Source organism: Apus apus, chromosome 1 (assembly GCF_020740795.1).
Source record: "Apus apus isolate bApuApu2 chromosome 1, bApuApu2.pri.cur, whole genome shotgun sequence".
NCBI classification, from domain to species: Eukaryota; Metazoa; Chordata; class Aves; order Apodiformes; family Apodidae; genus Apus; species Apus apus.
In genome coordinates this window covers 18,051,923-18,072,600 of record NC_067282.1, presented here as the reverse complement: position 1 = coordinate 18,072,600, position 20,678 = coordinate 18,051,923, and the positions used below count along the sequence as shown (strand labels likewise).

At 36.7% G+C, this 20,678-nt stretch overlaps 1 protein-coding gene across 3 annotated transcripts in view; it reads right to left on the bottom strand.

Moving 5' to 3' along the window:
• The window catches only part of PARP4 (poly(ADP-ribose) polymerase family member 4), a 49,266-nt gene that overhangs the window by 9,205 nt on the left and 19,383 nt on the right, over positions 1-20,678 (bottom strand). For all 3 annotated transcript variants that reach the window (XM_051627251.1, XM_051627262.1, XM_051627272.1), the window contains 18 exons: positions 20,305-20,403; positions 19,905-20,088; positions 19,052-19,214; positions 18,403-18,527; positions 17,877-18,008; positions 17,566-17,652; positions 16,932-17,096; positions 16,098-16,144; positions 13,898-13,979; positions 13,344-13,481; positions 11,166-11,361; positions 10,861-10,931; positions 9,175-9,362; positions 7,022-7,121; positions 6,046-6,216; positions 5,569-5,649; positions 3,701-3,781; positions 2,832-2,927 (listed from right to left, as the gene is read on the bottom strand). In XM_051627251.1, coding sequence (XP_051483211.1) covers positions 2,832-2,927; positions 3,701-3,781; positions 5,569-5,649; positions 6,046-6,216; positions 7,022-7,121; positions 9,175-9,362; positions 10,861-10,931; positions 11,166-11,361; positions 13,344-13,481; positions 13,898-13,979; positions 16,098-16,144; positions 16,932-17,096; positions 17,566-17,652; positions 17,877-18,008; positions 18,403-18,527; positions 19,052-19,214; positions 19,905-20,088; positions 20,305-20,403 — 2,206 coding nt within the window. The remainder of the gene's footprint in view (positions 1-2,831; positions 2,928-3,700; positions 3,782-5,568; positions 5,650-6,045; positions 6,217-7,021; positions 7,122-9,174; positions 9,363-10,860; positions 10,932-11,165; positions 11,362-13,343; positions 13,482-13,897; positions 13,980-16,097; positions 16,145-16,931; positions 17,097-17,565; positions 17,653-17,876; positions 18,009-18,402; positions 18,528-19,051; positions 19,215-19,904; positions 20,089-20,304; positions 20,404-20,678) is intronic.

Sequence of the window (20,678 nt, the reverse complement as noted above, 5' to 3'; positions counted from 1 at the left end):
GTTCCCTTGCTACTCTGCAATATACTGCTTCTGTTATGTACCAGATGGAGTATTCAGGTGCATTACAGAAAGATACTAATATTGACTCAGTTGAGTGATCTTATATTGAAAAGTAGTCCTTGAGCTGGGAATTTCTAATAACTTCATATAATTGCATTTTATAATTGCTTTTTGATTAGATGTTTTTAGGAATGTATACCTATCTTTTGATCTTTGATTGCAAATGTTGCAGTTGTTACTCAGGAAAGGGTTATTTCCAGAAAAATCTAACTCTTCTAATGTACCTGTGCTACTGGTATTGTTTTTCATAGTACTGTAGACATCAAAATGAAACAGTAACAATAGGAAAAGGTATGCTTGTTTTATTCAGCATCTCCACTGAATTCTTCATGCAGATCTACTTTTATTTATATTTATATACCATGTGAAACAGTGAATTGTGATGATGAAAGAACCATTTTGGACACTGTAAAAAGCTGTAAAAGTTCTCCTTTTTGAACTTCATGAGGTTCCTGTCAGCCCATTTCTCCAGCCCATTGAGATACTTCTGGTTGGCAACATGACCCTCTGGTGCATCAGCCACTCTTCTCAGTTTTGTATCATGTCCTATTTTAAGCCAGGATGAAGCCACTTTTACTGATTTTTTTTTTCCTTCTGTAGGGAAGACTGGTAACACTGGAATGTTTATGTTATTGTTGGGACTCCAAGGTCACATCTTTGCCCTGCTGGCTCAGACACTACCAGGAGATTTGTGACTTCTCCGTAGGAGGCTGAGTTAGACAGACAGCAAAATTGGCCAGAGATATTCCATTCCATATATCTACGTAAGCTCAGAGGAAGGTCAGAGATCATAGAAAACAACTTCGTTCCTGCTTCTTCTTCCCTTCTCTCCCATCCATGGCAGGTGTCCAGGGAGGACTCCGTCCATCCATCACCACCAACCCCCAGGCTGGAGCTCTCCTGACCCTCCTCACTCTGCGCTCTCTCCGGCAGCTCCGGCACTTGTTGGGGCTGTTCACAGCTCAGGAGATGCTGGGGGTGGGGGGAGGCAATAGGGGTTTGCTCATTCCTGAACATATTTGTATATAATTGTATGTATTTTCTTTCATCATTAGTGTTTAATTAAAGCTGTGTAGTTTAGTTTTCAATCCAGCCAAGTCTCTCTCTTTTTCTCTCTCTCCTTCTCTACCTGGATGGGAGGGGGAGGGGATCAAGAGCGTTGTTATCGACCCTGAGTGAAACCATGACAACCACTAACAACTTGCTGAAGATACAACTCTGTCTCATCATCCAGAACATTAATTAATATTTTGAGCAGGACAGGCTCCACTGTTGGCCCCTGGGGTACATTGGTACTGGTTTTCACTGGTTTTCAACTGGACTTTGTGCCACTGATCATGACCCTGTGGGCCTTGCCATTCAGCCAGTTTTTCAATTCACCTCACTGTCTGCTCATCCAGCCCATAATTTCATCAGCTTCTGTATGAGCATCCTATGGGAGACAGTGTCAAAGACCTTACTGAAGTCAAGAGAGACATTATCCATTGCTTTCCCCTTGTCTACTGAATCAGTCATTACATTTTCAAAGTTTATCAAGTTGGTCAAGTATGACTTCCCCATGGTGAATCCTTGTTGTCTACTCCTGACTGCTTAATTATTCACCTTCCCAGGGATTAAGGTCAGACTGACCAGCCTGTAGTTGCTTTCCTAATGATGTCTCAGCATGCTCAGATAGCTGTCACTGTTAGTATACTTTCCTTTTATGTTTGAGTTTTTCCAGAAGTTCTTTGTTCGTCCATGTTTATGCCAGGCCTCCTGGCATTTTTGCCTGACTTCTGTTCATTGGGATAGACTGTTCTTGAGATTGGAGGAGGTGATCCTTGAATCTGAAACAGTGACTACAGGTAACACCTATAATCAGTGCTGAGAAAAAGACCCTGATAAAATTATTCTGTACAGGTTTAGGTATTTAACTTCAGGATAAGATGAATCAAGCTCTAGAAATATATCTATTTATTTCTATTCACCATGAGAGGAAGGCAAACATGACTTGCTGCTAAATGTACACACGTGTTTGGTCAGATTAATTCCCATTCTCTGTGCCCCACCTAATACTTAATCCAATTGATATAATCTTGTTTATCATGATACAGCCTTCCATTTGAACACTCTTACTGACTCTTGAATTTCAAGGCTGTAATTTATAAGCATTTATTTCCATTTTCTGCAAAGCTTTTGTTTCTCCTACAACTGTTCTAATACTGAAAACAAATGAAAAAGTTCCATAGTGTACTGCAATATTAAAGAGAGACTTTTCAAGTTTTACTTTCCTTGTGTTTCCTTTACTTTCCTTTACTCTCCCACCTGACACAGACTCCCTTAGCATGACTTTTGCTAATACAAAGTCCATCATTGCAGCAGTCCATGGCTAGAGTGGCCAGTTTGCTATAGTTTGGAATCCTTACATTTTATGAGAAAGGGTCCCGTGGCTTATGCACCAAGGATTCAGGAGTACTCTTCAGCTGGGATTGACTTGTCTGGCTCCCAGAACACTATCAGGAATTACAAACCCTTGTAGGAAATCACAACGGGAACACACAGACTGACAAACTTTGATTGTAAAGACAAGCAGTGTAAGAGACAGACAAGGAAATACCTTGCAATACTGCAGAAGAAACCAAAATAATGGAAGAAATCATAGTTTTAGCTCTACTGTAAAAGAATAATAATTGTTAAGCAAAAGGAAGACTGGTTTTGGTATGCACAAGGTTACAGAATTTAGAATCTTCTGACAGACAAGCTAGTGGGAACAAGATATATAGAAAACATACCCGTTTCTCAACTGCAACGAAGCTTGTAAACTGGCTTATAATTGAGTTCTCCAAGCTGAGATGAATAATCATGTTTTTCAAGGTTTGTTTCTTCATCTAGATTGTTAAGTATTAACAAATGGAACAGGGAGAAAAAATATGATCAGCTGAAAGAAATGTTGATGTCAAAACTGAACACATATCTATAAACACAGGCACTCTAAATAGGGACATGCAAAAGGAAGAGCTCATGTGAATACACTAGCCTGCCTGTCTGCTCCCTTCTATCCTTTTCTACTCCCTCACTCAGCTTTGGGCAGGGACATGAATCTCCTCTAGTTAGACTTCTTTTGTTTCTATCCTCCTTCTAGTGTAAGAAGCAGCTGTATTTTATAAGAAGAATTGGTCTAAAGTCTCAAACAAGCCAAGATGGCAATATTTTTTTTTAATACCTAAAAGTAATTTTTTAACAGATCAACAGATCATTAAGTCTGTGTCTAAAACACAGGTCATTATCTTCCACCATATCCTGTACAAATGCTGCAAACTTTAGCTGGACTAATATGTATTGATCTTCACAAAACTAAAATTGTACATGTTACAGGAAAAGAAGAATCACCAGTGGCCTACAATGACAGGGTATAGATTAGGAAAAATATGTACCTAGTATGCCAGTAGAGGACATTCTTGTCATGAAGGAGAAAAGGCTGTCCCAAAATTTTTCAAAATCTTATCTGGGAAGATATTACTATATGGTGACTTTAATGTTAAAATTATATTAGGATTGCAACCCTCTAGTTATGTTTAACAAAGCAAGAATTTTTTTCTGTTCTATTGAAGTTTGCTATTTAGCATTTTAAATAGATAGTTTTTATTTCAGATTATCAAACCTCATGTTCTGTTTCATTCTCGTGAAGAATCCCATCTTCATAGTCATTAATGAAAGCTCTTGCTGCAAGTTTGTGCAGCACCTAGACAGAAAACAAAACTGATCATAAAAATAGCAGTACCTTTTTAAAAAAATTAATATTTTCCTCCTCTCATTTATGGGGTACAGCTTCAAAAAATAAGCTTCCATATTTACACAGAATCCCATTCTCTAAGGAAGGGTCAAGCTAAATTTTCATTTTAAGAGCAATCACCACCTGCACCTAATGTACATTTTTATTTCACTTAATTAATTAAAAAATCCCCAGGCTTACTTGTTGTGCCCATTCCTTAGAGTCAAGGGAGAGAGAAAAAAAGGCAGGCATGTAAGCAAAAAGAAAAACTCCACAAGGCAATTAATCCCAATTTGAAACAGCCAACTAAAACAGGTAAAATGCCCCTTCTGTATGTACACATTTTTCTCCAATGACTGTAAACAGAGCCTGGACACCTATGTCAGATTTAAAGAACAGTATCTACATAAGTGAAGTTTGGTAAATTAATCCTGTCCATAAAAATACAGAATTTGGGGGGAAATTAAAGTGAGTCTAGAGTGTTCAACTTTAAAAAAATCAGTACATCTAGCATAATCAACCAGTTCTTGACCTGAGGGGTTGTATGCAGAAAAGGGAAATATAGAACTAAGCCAGTCTTTTATAGAAAATAAAAACAATTTTGGTGTCTTCAATATGTTAAAGCTAACAAAAAGAGGAACCTTTGCAGGGAAAATGTGGTAAAATCCAGCTGTATTCCAGTTCCAATTGCCAAAACATTCCCACTGACTCATTTTTGGAAGAATATGATAGATGCCAAAGAGCCATTTCTGAAGAAAATCCCTTAAGCAAATAATTACTTTTTCAGCTGAGGTAAACTGGCAAAAGAAACAGGTTGGAATCCCCAGAGTTGATCTAAAGCATCTATAAATAATAATTTGTTTCAAATTTTGACCCTCTTTTTATAATTCTGCCATTTCAGTTTACACCTTTAAAAACTTTTTTATAACTTCATCTGGAATTTGAATTACAGGTATTTTTATATAAGTAAAAATTCATTATGGTAAGCAAATACATTGCATCTACTTGCCAGTTTTATTTGCCTGGAGAAGGACATGTTCCTGGAAACTAACTGTCCTTATGGAAATCAATACAACCAATATATCCATGAACACCAATCCACAGTAGTAGCTTTCAAAGTAGATTACACTAAGCAGGGAACAAATTGAAAACAAATCAGCTTCCCCTAGTGGGGAAGGGGTAACAGTCATATGAGAATTATTACTGAAAGTTGGCTTTCGTTTTGATTATTTAAGTGTAGACATCTGTTAGATTTAATAAACGGTTCTTTTTAGCTTGTTTTCCTTTTCAAGATGGGTGCTATGCTTTCCTCTACATAAAGACTCCTCACTTCATTGTTAATGAAGCAGAGGAAAGGCCAGTAACACTTTACTGTCTCTTCTCTACATTTCTAGAGATGACAGACTGGTGATCAGATGTTCCACACAGGAACAGTTTACAACAAGAAAGAGAATGCTGCAGCAGCTTCTTCACAGAGGTCACCTGAAGAACAGGCAACCCAAGGATAAAGCTAAAGCCCAACGCTTAAGTTTTGTGTTAGAAAACACAGAGAAAGGTGACACTTCTGTGTAAAACAGTTTCCCTTTAAAAGTCTGAAAACTGAAAGTCTGCGTTAAAACACCAGAAGCAAAAATAAAAGTGCAAGAGCTGCTGAAAACAGGCATTTCAATTCCATCAAAAGAGCGTGAAGCAGCAAGTGGCTGTTTAAAGTAGTTTGTCTGACTCTGGCATGTACAAATCATGTTGGCCAAACTCACTGTTCCTGTTGTCTTCTGTAGCTCCGTAGTTGACACCACAGTCTGTAGTTCTTCGTCATTTACTATTGCTCTTAAGGTGGCCTAAAAGAAAAAAAACAACACAAAAATACTGTTTCTTTCTCTCTCATGGTGTATTACCAGCACACATACATACTGTTCTGTCTCCCAAATACAACTCAAATCTTTTTGCCTATCTAGGTTTATACATATTTCCCCTTACAAGGGGACATTCACAAGTAAAGGAATCTTGTATTTATCAAAACACAGTGACAGAACATTAAACTAGGTAACTTTTTCCTTTCTACTTCTTAGAGGAAAGACTAATAATGAGAATTGAACAGTAACTTAATTCTATTTAGCCATGAAAAAGAAGATACGTGTATGCTGTGTAGAGGATATATAGTAGAATGTATGTCCTTTGTGATTGTTTTGCATGTGAATTTCTATCATGTAGTGCATGCATATGCCAGACTTTACCTGAGTACAGTGAGGGATGAATCCATAGACGAGAAGCCTCTCATTGTTAAATAAAGACTGTATTTGGGCAGGAGCCTGCATTGGCTCTGGTGCACCTCTGTCAAACTGTTGCCATTTAATAGAAATTGATCTGCATTCTGGAGAAAATATTCTAGATATTTGGCTCTGTATCTGTGTAAAGAAGCAAAACAAATTAGCTCTGTTTGTTAGTATGCTTTCAAAGGAAAACTTATTAGAAAATAACATATTTCCCATATGAATGGAACTAATTTTTTAACAACTGAAACAAGACACATACTATTCCTGATAAAAAAATTAACCTAGTGTTTGGAGGTAATAAGGAGAATCATTCACTCATTATTGTTCCAACTTCTGGAATAATATATTTCTTTTAACTGAAAGTTGAAATTGAGAGTAAAGCTTCTGTTCACCAGGGTTGCCAAACAGGCTAGGGAATATGGCATGCTACACTTAGCACCATCTCCTACACGTGAACTCTGAGATATGTGAACAGTTCTGCACAACTCCATAGCTTGCTCTGTATAGTTCTGCATATATCACTCAAATGACAGCCTGAACAGCAAGAGAGGAAATCTATGCTCTTATCAATTTCCTCAGGAAAAAATATGCCAGATATCAACCTTGCTGTATCAGCTTCTCTACTGTCATAGTGCTGTAGACACGTAACACATATATGGAAATGGAAGAGCACACATGGGGTCCTGGATTGCCTGAAACTTCTAGATGTGCTGGAAGTCCAAAGTCACAGAGTACAATTACTACAGGCCTCATGGCTATAGAAAGGACAACGTTATAGATGGACTGTGTCCTGTGTCAGAAGTAAAGCCATGTTTTGCCACTCAGGGGCAATTATAGTAGTAATTCCCATTTTGAGATACTGAAGTTAGGCAATAGCAGATATTGATATAGCAGAAAATTATCACATACCAAGTATATTAAAGATTTATAAATGTACCTTTGCCTCCCAGTTACACTTTGATTTTGAGTCAAAGTATTCAAATGCTCCAGCACCATATTGGGACAGAGATCTCAGCATGTGTCGATTTGCTGTGGAACTAACAAATAAAATTATTTATGTAATTGTTGAATTAAATTATTCTATTAAATATTTCTAAATATTTTGCTTCCAATTAATACTGCAAGCTTTTTGAATCTGAATTTTTAAAATGTTACCCCTTTATCAGGAGACAGGCGAACTGAAAGCAACTGAGCCAATGACTGTGCTGCTTTAGTAGAGATTTCAAACATTTGAGGAAATTACATGGTACATGAGTTTTTACATATCCCAGTGGTGAGCTGTGCAGAGAAATCAACTTAAGTTCAAACACCAGTGAGGCTGCATCAATGATCCTGATCATGAACTACTTGACATAAATCTCAGAGCTACTTTGCATGGACACAGCTATCTTACAGCTACCTCCAGCATCAGCTGGGAAATGCTACTATCTGAACAACATGGATATAACCAATATGTATTCAAGGTCAGGCTTGATGGGGCTCTGAGCTATCTGTTCTGGTGTGAGATGTCCCTGCATATTGTAGGGGGGTTGGACTAGATGACCTTTAGAGGTCTCTTCCAACCCAAGACATTCTATGGTTATATGGTAACACTTATTAGCCCGATGGAACAGCAGGCTCTGCTCACTAACAGTCTGACTACTGTGAAGCTATTTCATAGGCATATATATAAATGAGAGCTTTATAGAGGATTAAAGGAGAAAAATTAAGCAGATGAGAATTCTTTTGGGTGAGGAAAGCCTTGAATATCTTTGTTGGACAGAAAGTAGACTCATTCCTCCTCACCGCCATACCACAGTCTTAGTGACCTAGTGAATCCTCACCAAAACCCCTCAAGTCAATATTAAGTAGTACAATTGTATCTATGCTAAGAACATGTAACAACTTGGGTTTAAGGTTAGGCAAATGTTAGTGGTGTAGAGGAAGCAATAAAAGGCATGCCCTCTCAGACTAGCAGAACTGAGGTCATCCATTTCTAGGCCTAGTTCCATTATACCAATAACCAATAATCAGTGAATGTAAATACGCTGAACATGAACATAGCAGGAATGTAAATACATTTAAAATTGTGTCAGTGTGCAGCTAATGGACACATACTGTCTGTTCTTTATTGTGAGTTGATGCAACACACCATCATAACATAAGATCACTCTGGAAAAGCACTGGGATGTCTGGTATGGGGCCTGAAGGGTGTGCTTGCCCAGTGCTAGGACAGGGCCCACGGCTGTGAGATATGGGAAATGTTGCAGGAGCTATGGTGAAGGTGTCATTAAAAAGAAAATAGTCCTAGAAGAACATGACCCTCGGCACTGCTCTTTATTTTGATGTATCCTTGCCAGCTCTCCCACAATAGGGTAAGAATTTAACACCTCCCTGACCCTTTCCCATTTATGCCTTGCAACCTGAAGAATGTAACTGTAACCCTTTAAATTTTTTTTTTAAAGTAATTTCAGTCATCCATGTATCTTTCTACTTTGTTGTTACTGAAAACAGTCAAACTACATTGCAGTGAATTTCAGTGAGGTTTTGCCTGTTCTTTTGATAATTGAGAAGTTTAGTGGTTACTTTGCATTTAAGTAGTTACCTTACAAAACAAATTACAATTAAATAATAAAAAAATACAACTACTAGTGTAGTTGTACTGATATACTGATAGCATATCAGTAGAATGGCTAGGGGTGGAAGACACCTCCAAGATAATCTAGTTCCAAACTCCTTGCATGTGCAGGGACACCTTCCACTCAAAGCCCCATCCAACCTGGCCTTGAACACTTCCAGGGAGGAGGCATCCACAACCTCCCTGGGCAACCTGTGCCAGTGCCTCACCACCCTTACACTAAAGACATTCCTCCTAATGTCTAACCTAAATCTCCCCTCTTCCAGCTTAAAACCATTACCCCTCAACTTCTCACTACACACCCTGGTAAAAAGTCCCTTCCTGGCTTTTCTGTAGCCCCTTCAGGCAGTGGAAGGCTGCTATTAAGACAGTACACTCAGGCATCTGACAGTTCTCAGCTTATTAACCTCTCACTTGGAATAAATTATCAGTAGTTTTAAACAAATGAAATTGCTAGCCAACTTTGTACTTACCCTACACCACATGTAAATAACCTCGTGTAGTGGACATTATCTTTCACAATCTGGAAGGTCACACTCTCATTCTGAATGTGTCCATCCGATATAAAAACAACGTTACGACATCCTTGAGAAGGCAACAGCAGGCGTAAGTAACGCAGGGCCTTCCATAAGTCAGTGTTTCCCAGTGTTGCAGTGGCAGACTGAAAAGTATCACAGGTCGAATTTAGTTCACTTTTTCCTAAAATAACATACAATGTATCATTTAATCTCGATTTTATTATACATGACTCCTGGTTTCCAAATATGAATAATTAATTCTTACATTTTATTTGTTCTTGCTCTCCTATAATTACTGTTAAAGATAGAGCTTAAGGTCCATCTAGTAACTTCTGTATCTTCTCTGGCTTAAGCATAAGGCACAAGCAAAATTGTTCAGAAAAATGGTAAATTCTACTCCTACCCTGTTTTCAGAGCTTTCATTAATCAGGGGTTTTGGGATTTACTGAACTGGTGTTTTCATCTAAACTACTGTATCTAAAACCCCATTTTCTGAATTTAATTGCAGGTTAGCCTCAACATAAAGCACGACAAGACATGAAGCTATTCATTATGCATCAGAAAGACCGTTTGGTTTTTGTTGGTCTTTGTTTTGTTATAAATCTGCTGATTGCTCATTTTGCTGGGTGTCCTGTGATTGTTAAGATGTGAGAAATGGCAAGTAATCATCCCTAGTCCGATCTTCTGTTTATTCTGGAAAAGAGATGACTATGTGAGGATTCAAGAGGTTAAAAATAAATGAGGACTAGTCCTCTCCTTGTACAGCAAGACATCCGTGTATCTGGCAACCTTTGTTTTCCATTTCTCTTGCTCTTCTCTTTGAGATGGAGTAACCAGAAGCACACACACTCCTCACGATGCCATAGTCATACAGATTTATACAGCTACCTAAGTGTTTAGCTTTCTGACAGCTGCTGAACACTGGGCTATTGTTTGACAAGGATTATTCACAATGGCTCCAGCATCTCTTTTCTGGGTGCAGCCCAACATTGTACCGTTATAGTTAGTGTTGTTTTCCACTTTTGCATTACTCTGCATTGATCACCATTTGCATCTTACCATCCCATTCTCAAGACATCCATGATATCAGTAACTTACATGTTATGCCAGCATCAAGAAGCTTTAGTTACAGATGAGAAGCCTCCTACTGGTACTGACAAGATATGGTACTAATCAAAACCTGTTGGCCTAAGAAGTCTACATCTGATTTTTGGTGCCAAAAGGATTTTCCTTTTCACTGTAAGTCCTTTGGCCTAAGTGCTGCCTTCACTCACAAATTATAGATATCCAGGAGAAAGTCAATAATTTCCTCTCTTTTTGCTGTAAGCAGGCAGTGAGAGGTATGAAACTCCAGAAGATAAATCTAGGAGGAAACACTGAAAAATGTCCTAGCACTGATAGCTACTCAGCTTCAAAATAATAATCTAAGAAATCACTTAAAACCAAACTGGAATTAATATTTAGATGTGGCTGTGCTTGTTACTAGAGAAAATAGACTTCAAATAGACTAAATTACAGAAAAATCTCAGAAGTTGGCCTAAAGAAAAAGAAAAAAGAGGAAAAGTCATGTAACACTTTGCAAAGATAAACATCCTATCCAAAGCAGCATTTTTTAGAAGACAAGCAAACTGATTTACTTACTGTAATAAACTCCTTCAGAGATTCCAAATCATTTATGATGTTCATTGGAAAAGAAGAAAATTCTGTGAAATCTGTGAATAAAGCATATTAAAAGCATTAAAATATTAAGCATGTAGCAACATATGGAAACACAAGTTTAAGTTTTATGACTGCAATATCAAAGTAGAAATATTCCATACTGCTGCATGATCTTGGTTGCACTTCAGTGTGTTGTGCTGGCCTGCTAATAATGACATGCATAAAATTAAGCCAGGACAAGAAGGTAAAAGGTGGCTGTCAGGTAAAAAGGAAATAGAAAAACTCACTTGTGCCAATTTTTATTACATTCACTCTTTGTCTGAAAGCAGTTAGTTCCAAAACACGTAAAGCAATCTGCTTTGCTTGGTGCAGAGCTGATCCTGCCATAGAATTTGAGCAATCTAATAAAATAACAACTTCACTGGACAGCTGCACTTCTTCAAGTGCTGTTGCAAATTCTGGCTGGAATACAAGCATGCAAGCCTGTCGAGGAAGAAACAAAATCATCAGTGCACTGGACAAATACTATTCCATTACAAGTGAAGCCAACCATCTTCATTTTTCTTATGGAATGGAAGCAGAATATAGCCATATTTCAAAGTTTTATCAAACATGCATAATTTACTCTTAATGCCTGAAAAGTGCAATTTCTCTGTCCTTTTCTTATATCCCAGGTCTCACTTGAGAAACTGAAAAAGGAACTTTATGGGTTCATGTTCCTATCTAATTCACTCTTTTGTAAATAACACAGGATTCTCTTCTACTAGTTAAGGAAAATAAAAAACCCCACAGACATAATGTTTTACAGTCATCATTGCCACCATCAGTTTGTGAGAAGTACCAGAATTAAAAAAAAAAAAGTAAACTAGAAGAGCATTCTGTTCTTGGTAGGAACAGATATGCTATAAAAACCAAAGGTTTCCAAAAGTGGAACAATGAAATGCTTGAAGGAGTGAAAGTGTTTCCAGTAGGGAAGGAAAAGTTTGCAGTTTGGAAACACAAATAGGCATCTTTTTCTTTCTCTTTTCCTTAGAGGAATATCAGTATTACTGCAGTCATCAGAAATAAATCCCTTAACTAATGCATTTAAACTAGGCAACTCTGATTAAAAGGAAGAAAAATAAAATACATTATTGTCTGAAGGAAAACTATCTTAGCTGTCATTTTACTTATCTTAATCAATTTCAAAACTGATTTGACAGATTGGTAACAGCAAGACCTTACATTTCAGCTCTGTAGCATTTTATCTTATTTAAGAAAAAAAAACAGAAAACAGAGCTGAAAATGACTAAAAGTGCCAGAGACTTCACAAGAAATGTGGGAGACTGAAACAGCTTCTAATATCCTCCAAACACATTTTTTAAGTTTTAAATGTAATTCTCAGGCAAGGAGTTATTGTGGGTGAAGGTAAGAGGGGTTTAACTGGTCCTTCCTTTCCTAGCTAACTTTTTATTAATGTTTTTTTTTAATGAACTCTTCTGTGACACAGCCACAGCTGGGTTCTGTTTATGTGTGATCCAGAGTGTTAGAAGAGCTGGCTGTGTACTTTTCACTTATTAGTGAAAAAGAAAAGATTCAAATGCCTTTGGGAACAATCACTGCAGCAGTAATAACTACAACAGAATGCAAAATCTAGAAAGGCCAGATGCCTTAAAATAAAACACTGACAGATTCTATAAATATTTGTGTGTAAGCTGTAAATACAGCCCTTTAGAGTCAGCATGACCCTGAAGTTACTCAGTTCCAGCTTCAGCCATCAGATATTTTTTCACTTCCACTGCTCCAAATGCAACATCTTTATCAAACACTGTAGTCACATATCTGTGAAACATGAACAGCAACACAATTGTTAGAAAAAAGTGTTTTGACAGAAATAATTGGGCACTGTGTTGAAACTTTTACCTCCTTACGAGGCAAAGGATAAAACAAATGCAACAAGATGGCCTGAAGGCATGCCAGGGGAGGTTTAGACCATATATTAGGAAGAATTTCTTTACTGGAAGAGTAGTTAGGCACTGGAACAAGCAGCCCAGGGAGGTGGTTGAGTCACCATCCCTGGAGGTATTCAAGAAAAGTGTAGATGTGGCACTCCAGGGCATGCTCTAGTGGGCATGATAGGTTTTTTGTGGGTTGTGTGATGGTGTTGGTTTTGTGGGGTGTGTGGTTGTGGGAGTTTTTTTGTTGTTATTGTTTGTTTGGGTGGGTCCTGTTGTTCCCCCACCTCTGGGTGGACGGTTGGACAAAGTGATCTTAGAGGTCTTTTCCAACAGTGACAATTCTTTGATTCTACGCAACTGAAAAGAAAACTCCTTTCTGGAAAATACTCAGCTTAATAAAACACATCAAATTGACCACTGTCCATGGCGTGACGTTTTTCTTAATCTTTTACCCATCAAAACTAAACTGTGTCTGCATTGTGTTTTAGCATATTCACTACCTCATGAGCAGTACAAGTTATGCAGTACCTCACTCTTTTTGTTGGGATGCTTCTCTACCCACATTCGAGGCAGGTAGACCTGTGAAATCCAGATATCTAGAACAAAGCCACTAACATCCAAGGAGCTGTTCTCCACAGTCTGAATTACAGCCTTGCATTCTGTTTTCTAGAAGATGAGAAAAACAGGCATTTAAAAATTTATTTATTGACAGTAGTGAGTATTATTTATTTTGTAAGAACAGGGAATAATGACAGCAAATTTAACAGGGGTGGTCCCAGAGCTTTTTGCCAAAAAGGCTATAGAAAGTTTACAAGGTACAGTTTCTATTTACATACTACAATCTTTAAAATATCATTCACTTTCCTGAATGTTTTTTAGATAAGAAGACAATTAAAACAGAAAGGCTTCAAGCAGAACAGAAATTTTTATCCAAAAGAAACAGAGGACCAAGCTGTTTGCAGAATGAGCAGGGCACAAAGCCAGACAGATCTAGCACAATTGTTTTCTGGAATAAAAATTTCATTTAAACTATACAGCAGAACTGCCAAAGCAGAGGCATAGTTACAGTGGAATTAATTTACCTTTATTTTAAGTTTATGTGTCCAACTATGTATGCGTTCAATACTAGATGGCATCTCAATAGACATATCCACAGAAAATACACTAAATAAAAAGAAAAGAGAAAAAAACACCTGAATGACACTCCAAGGCATGCTATGACATCCCCTTGAGAATGAGCTGTTCCCTGACCTTTTTAACTCTTTGGTTGAAAGTGGAGAATACTGAACTAGTTAGACAAGCTTCTGTCTCTAGAATACCCAAAGAATAAACAGCTGTTTCACCATGGGTATTCACAGTGAAAAAGTGTTAGAAGGAATCAAGAGGCCGTATGACATGATCTCTGCAAGACATTACACAACATTTTACCCAATTATCTCTTCATTTAACATGATGCTTTACTTTCTAAAGTAAAGCTTCATAATGGACAGCCAAACAGGATTTCAGAGAAGGCAAGTTTGTAATTTTCCCTGGCTAACCATTCCAAACCTCACTGCTAAAACTGCATGTCATTTTTTCTTATTCAGCTTTAATTTCCCATCTTTGCTTCTTATTTTATTTCTGTAATTACATTAAAAAGCATTTTGATAGGTACAATCATACAATACAAGATACATAAAAGACAAAGATACCATACAATGTCATGGAATCACCTCCCAATTTGCAGACAGAGGTCAGTGTGTGTGTCCTTGAGGCTGGGGTTATTGTGTTGTTGTGTTTGGTTTTGAGTTTTTTATGTTTCTGTTTGCTTTATTTTTTTTTTTAAGGTCTTCACCTTGGCATTTTGCCAATTTCAGTCAGTCTTGCCTGACAAAGTAAAATAATCTTGTCTCTTCACCACTTCTTGGTTTGTATATTTTAAGACTGCATTCACCATTTCTGCCACAGTATCACAGGCTGTTCATTCCACCTTCATTACTTATTGGGTGAGTAATAAACCCTGATTTATCAGTAGTTGCTGTATTCCAGGTTATCATCTTCCAAGATGCAGAAGCACAGGGCTGCAATCATTTCATCTAAGCGTAACCTTGCATTTCAGCACTTTGGTTACAGGGGCCCATTTCAATAAATATTCTTGACTATTCTGAGTCCTAATCTCAATTCTTATTCATATACCATGAATCTGCATATCCTCTGCATATCTTATGAGAAATTATTTTCTCTTTATAGCCACATATCCATTATCCTTAAGATGCTTGTGGATAAAACATGCAATACATACGCCCCAAAATATCTGCAGAGGGAATGAGCCTGCAGCCACAAAAATGTATTATGTTAATATATATTTTCAGCTAACTTGGATGTCTTTGTGCTACTCCCTCTAGAACTTGAAACTGGAAAGAATGAGACAGAGATACCTGATCTCCATCCTCCCACAATATTCTTTTTCCAATTCTTATTCACATTATCTATTTTTTTTTTAAATTTAGAATATGAATTGTATTATATTTTCAACTGTATGTGCAGTGTATGAACTTGTTAATTTATTCTTGATATATGGCAAAACCAGCATCAAATCTTTAGCTAACCAGTACAGTATTTCTACTAACCAACAGTAACTTTACTGAATAAAAGCAAGTCAATAATAGGAAACACTATTTCAAGATTAAATATAACTTTAGAAAATCATAACAGATGTAGTTTTGTGTAGACAAAACAGAGGGGAAACTAGGACATACTCATGAAAAGCACTTTTTTTTATATGGAAATATGAATAGCATTAAGTTTTTGTACATTTACTGCCACTATCACCTGCATTGCTTGTTATTTTGGTTGAGAACGGCCATATGCAGAAATGTCACCAGGAATAAAGCTATAAAACTCAGTTTCTAAGAAGTCTTAATTTACCAAGTACATCACAGTTTCAGATAATTACAAATTTTTATCTAAAATGCAAATGCTAAGAAAGGCAAAAATATTAAATACAACAATATTGAAAAAGATTAACATCATGGTCCTGAGTTCTATGACTTGGGAATTTATCTGAAACAAAAGGAAGTATTTAGCAATGAAAAAGTATAATAATTAGAAGCTATTCCTCAATTATATTACCTATCTAAGCTTAACAACAGATCAGAGTGAAAGGCAAAATTAGACTAAATAATGCAACTTACCAACAAATATTTCTTGTAAATAGAAAAATGTTAATTTAAATTTTTTAACTTAATAATTTAAGGTATTGATAAATTAAACCAGACAACAATAGTAATGAAAGCAACTTACTTTTTCTGTGGTTTTACTTGTTTAACACAAACTTTTTTTATTGTATCCTACAAAGAAAAAAAAAACATTTTTAACTGCACCAGTTACGAAATATTTGTATGTCCCTCCTGACACTTTAATTGCCTTGGAAATCCTTTCTCTTATTAAGTCCCTAAGTTGGGATTACATGGAACTCCATTTAATCATATAGCTTTGTTATCTGAGCATCACAGTAGCTAAAATTCAGAATAACCGCTGCATGTTTCTCTCCTAAGGACACAGTGAACTTCAAAACTCAGTGCTACATGATTTCACAGAGACTAGGACCACAAGGACCATTTCTGGCTCTTTGCCAGCATTTTAACACAGAGATGACCTTCCTTCCCACCTGGAGAATTCAGAAGCCATCAAGGGAATCCAAACAAGGTGGGCAACCTTGTTCCTGAAGCAGAGAAGGATAATAATGGCACAATGTTCAGCAAACGCTTGGCTGCCATTTCATGATGGAGATAATACAATGCCTTTGCAAGCCAAAGAGGAATAGCAGCACACAAACAGCAGGTAACTCAAAAGATGAGATCTAACATGTGCCAACTCAAGTTAACTTTTTAAGTCCTGCAGGAGCAAATGCATCCTCAGACACAGAGGTTTTCTACCAGCCACAGCATTCCTAAGTGCATGTTCACATTGCCTCATAACAGGAGTGGTTACAATTACCTTCTAACAAAAGAAAATAAATGAAAATTGGAAAAATCATAAACTTCCTGAAGCCTCTTGTGTAACTACAATCCTACAGATACAGAACTTCTGCTTCAAAACAAGAAGATGGTATTTTAAGACAGTATTTTAACAAACCTGTGTGTTTTCATTTAATGCTTTGTCCTGTTGCCATGGTGACACAGAAGCAGGCATATGAAAGGTGATAGAACCATGTTGAAAACTCAGTTCAGTGATATACGTGATTTTGATCACAACTGTAGAACTTGGAGGTAAGTTTCCAACACTTATTACAAAAACATCCTAAAAACCAAAAACCACAAACTAGCTTTAATGACATAATTAAAGTTTATGCTTTCTAAAACAATAATACAATTTAGGTATTTAGGTATTTAGGCACACTGAGAACAAATGCTAATACAGAAACGACTATTTGGCTCTGGTGAAGTATAGGGAAAGATGGGGCTATGATATGAAATGTCAAACTTCCAATAATTCCTTCATTTCTGGCAAAAACAGACCAATAGTAAGTGAAAAATTCAAACTTAAAAAAATAAAGGGGGGGAACCACCTGAAAGAGAGGTATCTGTTTTATTTAAGCCACAGCACATATTAAACAAACAATAATTGCCTTTAAAAATTATCAAATGTGTGGTTCAAATGAGTTCTAGTAAAAAGGAGTTTCCCGATAAAGGCACGATTCAGCAAAGAATCTGTAATTGGACAACTGCAGAATTTTCAAGCAGGTACTAAACCACAGTATTCAACATACCGGTGCATCCTGGTCCATTAGATAAGCTCCATCACCCTGACTGATGGCTTCCCGATACTCCCTGTGTGCTTTTTTCTTTTCTTTAACCTATGAAAGATTGTTCCAAAATAAGTCACTTCATTTCTAAAGACAGAAAACTTAATCAATATTCTCTTAAATGACATGACTACCTTGAAATCCAGTCAAGCGCTAACAACAAAGGACAGGAGAGAAACCAAAATTAGTGTTGCATATTTTCATCACTAATTAAGTGCTTTCAGATCTTGACATTGAAGTAGTTACATCAAAGGCAAAGTACAATAGCATTTTACCTGTCCAATTACGTGTTTTCCATTGATAAAAGCTTCAAATCCACAAACAGCAGCTTTGTCATCCAAAGGAAAGACATATTTAGCTTCAATTGGTTTACTGTTATGATTGGTGTAGGTCTGAAACATTACTACCTAGAAAGAATATTTATTGCATGACTGTAATGTTAAAGTGTGATTAAAACATCAGTACTTTAAGTGTAACAGCATAACTGCTTGGCACTGCAAAACATCAAGAATTCTGCGACATCCTGAACTTCTATTTGTACCTTAGAAATGAAGGTATAACATTCATCAGTGCTTGACAAATGGTTATCTCCAGAAACATGCAAGGAGCTGTAGAACTTTTAATTTCTAAAATATTAACATAATCTTTTCCAGAAAAAGAGTAAATAATAGTAAATAAATAATAGTATTTTGTCTAAATAGTATTTTGACTAAACAGTATTTTGACTAAAACACTATTAAACAAACAGATTAATTTTTCAGGGCTGAGTTATGGAAAAGGACAATAAATAGCATACTCTACCTGTGCTACAAAGTCTATTATCCTCCCCTTGATATAAACACCTTCCAGAGGGATCGGATTTCCCAATCTGTCCTGAAGACCAGTTTTTTCAGGATTCAAAGGATTTGCACTTGGCAATGCATAGCCTAAACAAAGAGTTTATGAAAGATTAAACAGATCTTTTTTGAAATATACATTTGGGAAACATGATTTAAACTAATCCTCTATCAATGGCCCATTTTTATTTATGCAATTCACACACAAAAGTACCACTCATTTTCTGTTATGAATGCTTGAGTTGCATTGCTGATCTGTAGGCTGTCTAAGAGATCATCAGTTCACAATAGCTCCTTACGGTCTTACAAGGTCTTTGTTTAGAATCTTGCATTTGAATTATTTAAAGACCATATGATGATTTATGCAAAAGTGCTTCTTTTGAAACACACTGTGACAGGAGGAGTTGCAACTGCTCTTGGTAATTACACCTAGAGGAAATCTGTTAAACAGATGCTACACAGATGACACATAACACTAATTCGGTAACATCTGCAAATAAACTACAAATTATTCTTTATGATGTTATCTTCATACAAGTACTCCAGGAAGGGTTCTGATAAGTATTAGGAAACTCTGGAAGCAAGTCAATATACAAACAAAAACCATCTCTTACTCTCATGCTGTAAATGACATGGCGACTCCGGCTCATTGGTATCTTGCTCCAGTTCCATCCCAACTGCAGGCTGAAACGGTTTGATTTGATCTTCAGCAAGGCAAAACTTAACAACATATCTAATTTTAACCTGACAGGTTTTATACACAACAAATTCATCATCCTGGTAGAAACAAAGAAAAGTATGTTACAATAAGAACACAGCTGTAGATAAAAGCTAAAACAATGCAAATTGATAAAGAGGTGAACCTCAATGACACGTAATTTTAGACATATCACTTGCATCTGTTATCGTCTTAGTTTGCATTCTCCACATTCCATCAAGCACAATGATACCTCAAAATAACTAAAACCAAAAAAGTAAAAATCTGTTGGATATTTAGAGAGCAACTGTACCTGTTACTGTGCCACTACAGCTATAATCCCTCCCTTACAGTACCAAATCAAGAGGACAGGGATTTTTATCCACTGGGTTCATTTCTAAAACAATGAACTTCCCATGATAGTGATTTCTTATTCCATACAGAATAGAATATTGGTCCCAAATAGTAAGTTAAATATCACAGACCACAGATTTATACAATGATTCAGTTATAATAAAATATAATATTTACATCTTTCTTTTAAGTACCATTTTCTTGCAAGAATTCTTTACAAATAACAGTGTAGAGGCTTATAATTTTTATATGCACTTTAGGGGATACAAGGGACACAAAAGTGATTTTACTCATGACTGTCTAATGATTTAGTGTCTCGACTGAACTGCAGGTTACTCTCATTCATTATCTATCAGCAGTATAATAAATCCAAAATGTGGTGCCTTTTCCAGTGCCCAGTCCTGCGGGGTCAGTACCTCGAAGTCTGAAGAGGTGCCTGCTGTTCTGCGGACTCCGTGCACACTGTCATACCCTGAGGGTGCCTGGTTTAACGAATAATCTCGTTCAACCAAATCTAAGCAGGATCCAAGTGCAACATCACAAACTGCCAGAAGCCGGGATCCGTCCATTTCACTGGGTAAAGAATACTTAATACTGGCACTAGATGTAAAGAAAGATCATATACATTTTGTTAACATGACATTTTATGTTAAACATCATAGCAGGCTAAGGATACACAAGTACTTCTGAGCAGATGGACAGGAATAAACTTCATCATTATATTACCTTAAACGTATGAAGCATTTATCTACTTAACTTGAAAAGTAAAAAGAATACACAAACGATAAAGTAAAGAGATATTGTCGTTACTCAGACCTAACAGAATCACTGAAGTAAATGCCACTGCCCAGATTCCCAGCGTCAGTTCTTTCCACACCATGATCTTCAACAACCACTTTTGGCATCAGGAGTCCTCTAGAGAAAAAGAAGGTCACACAATGAATGAAGTACAAGACCTATCTAGATAGGAAAGAAGACATCATCGATGCAATTTTTTCATAAAACCAAATAAACTTTCCACAAAGCCATTGCTTTCCTACTCTTTCCACTTTCTCATCTTTCATCTGGATTTAAACCACACGATTCATCATCATATCCAAATAGCTGCATCTCAAGCCTAATCTACCTGGAGAGTAATTAAATTTATCATTACAGGAGATTGATTTTCCTTCCAGATGTCTGTGGAAGTG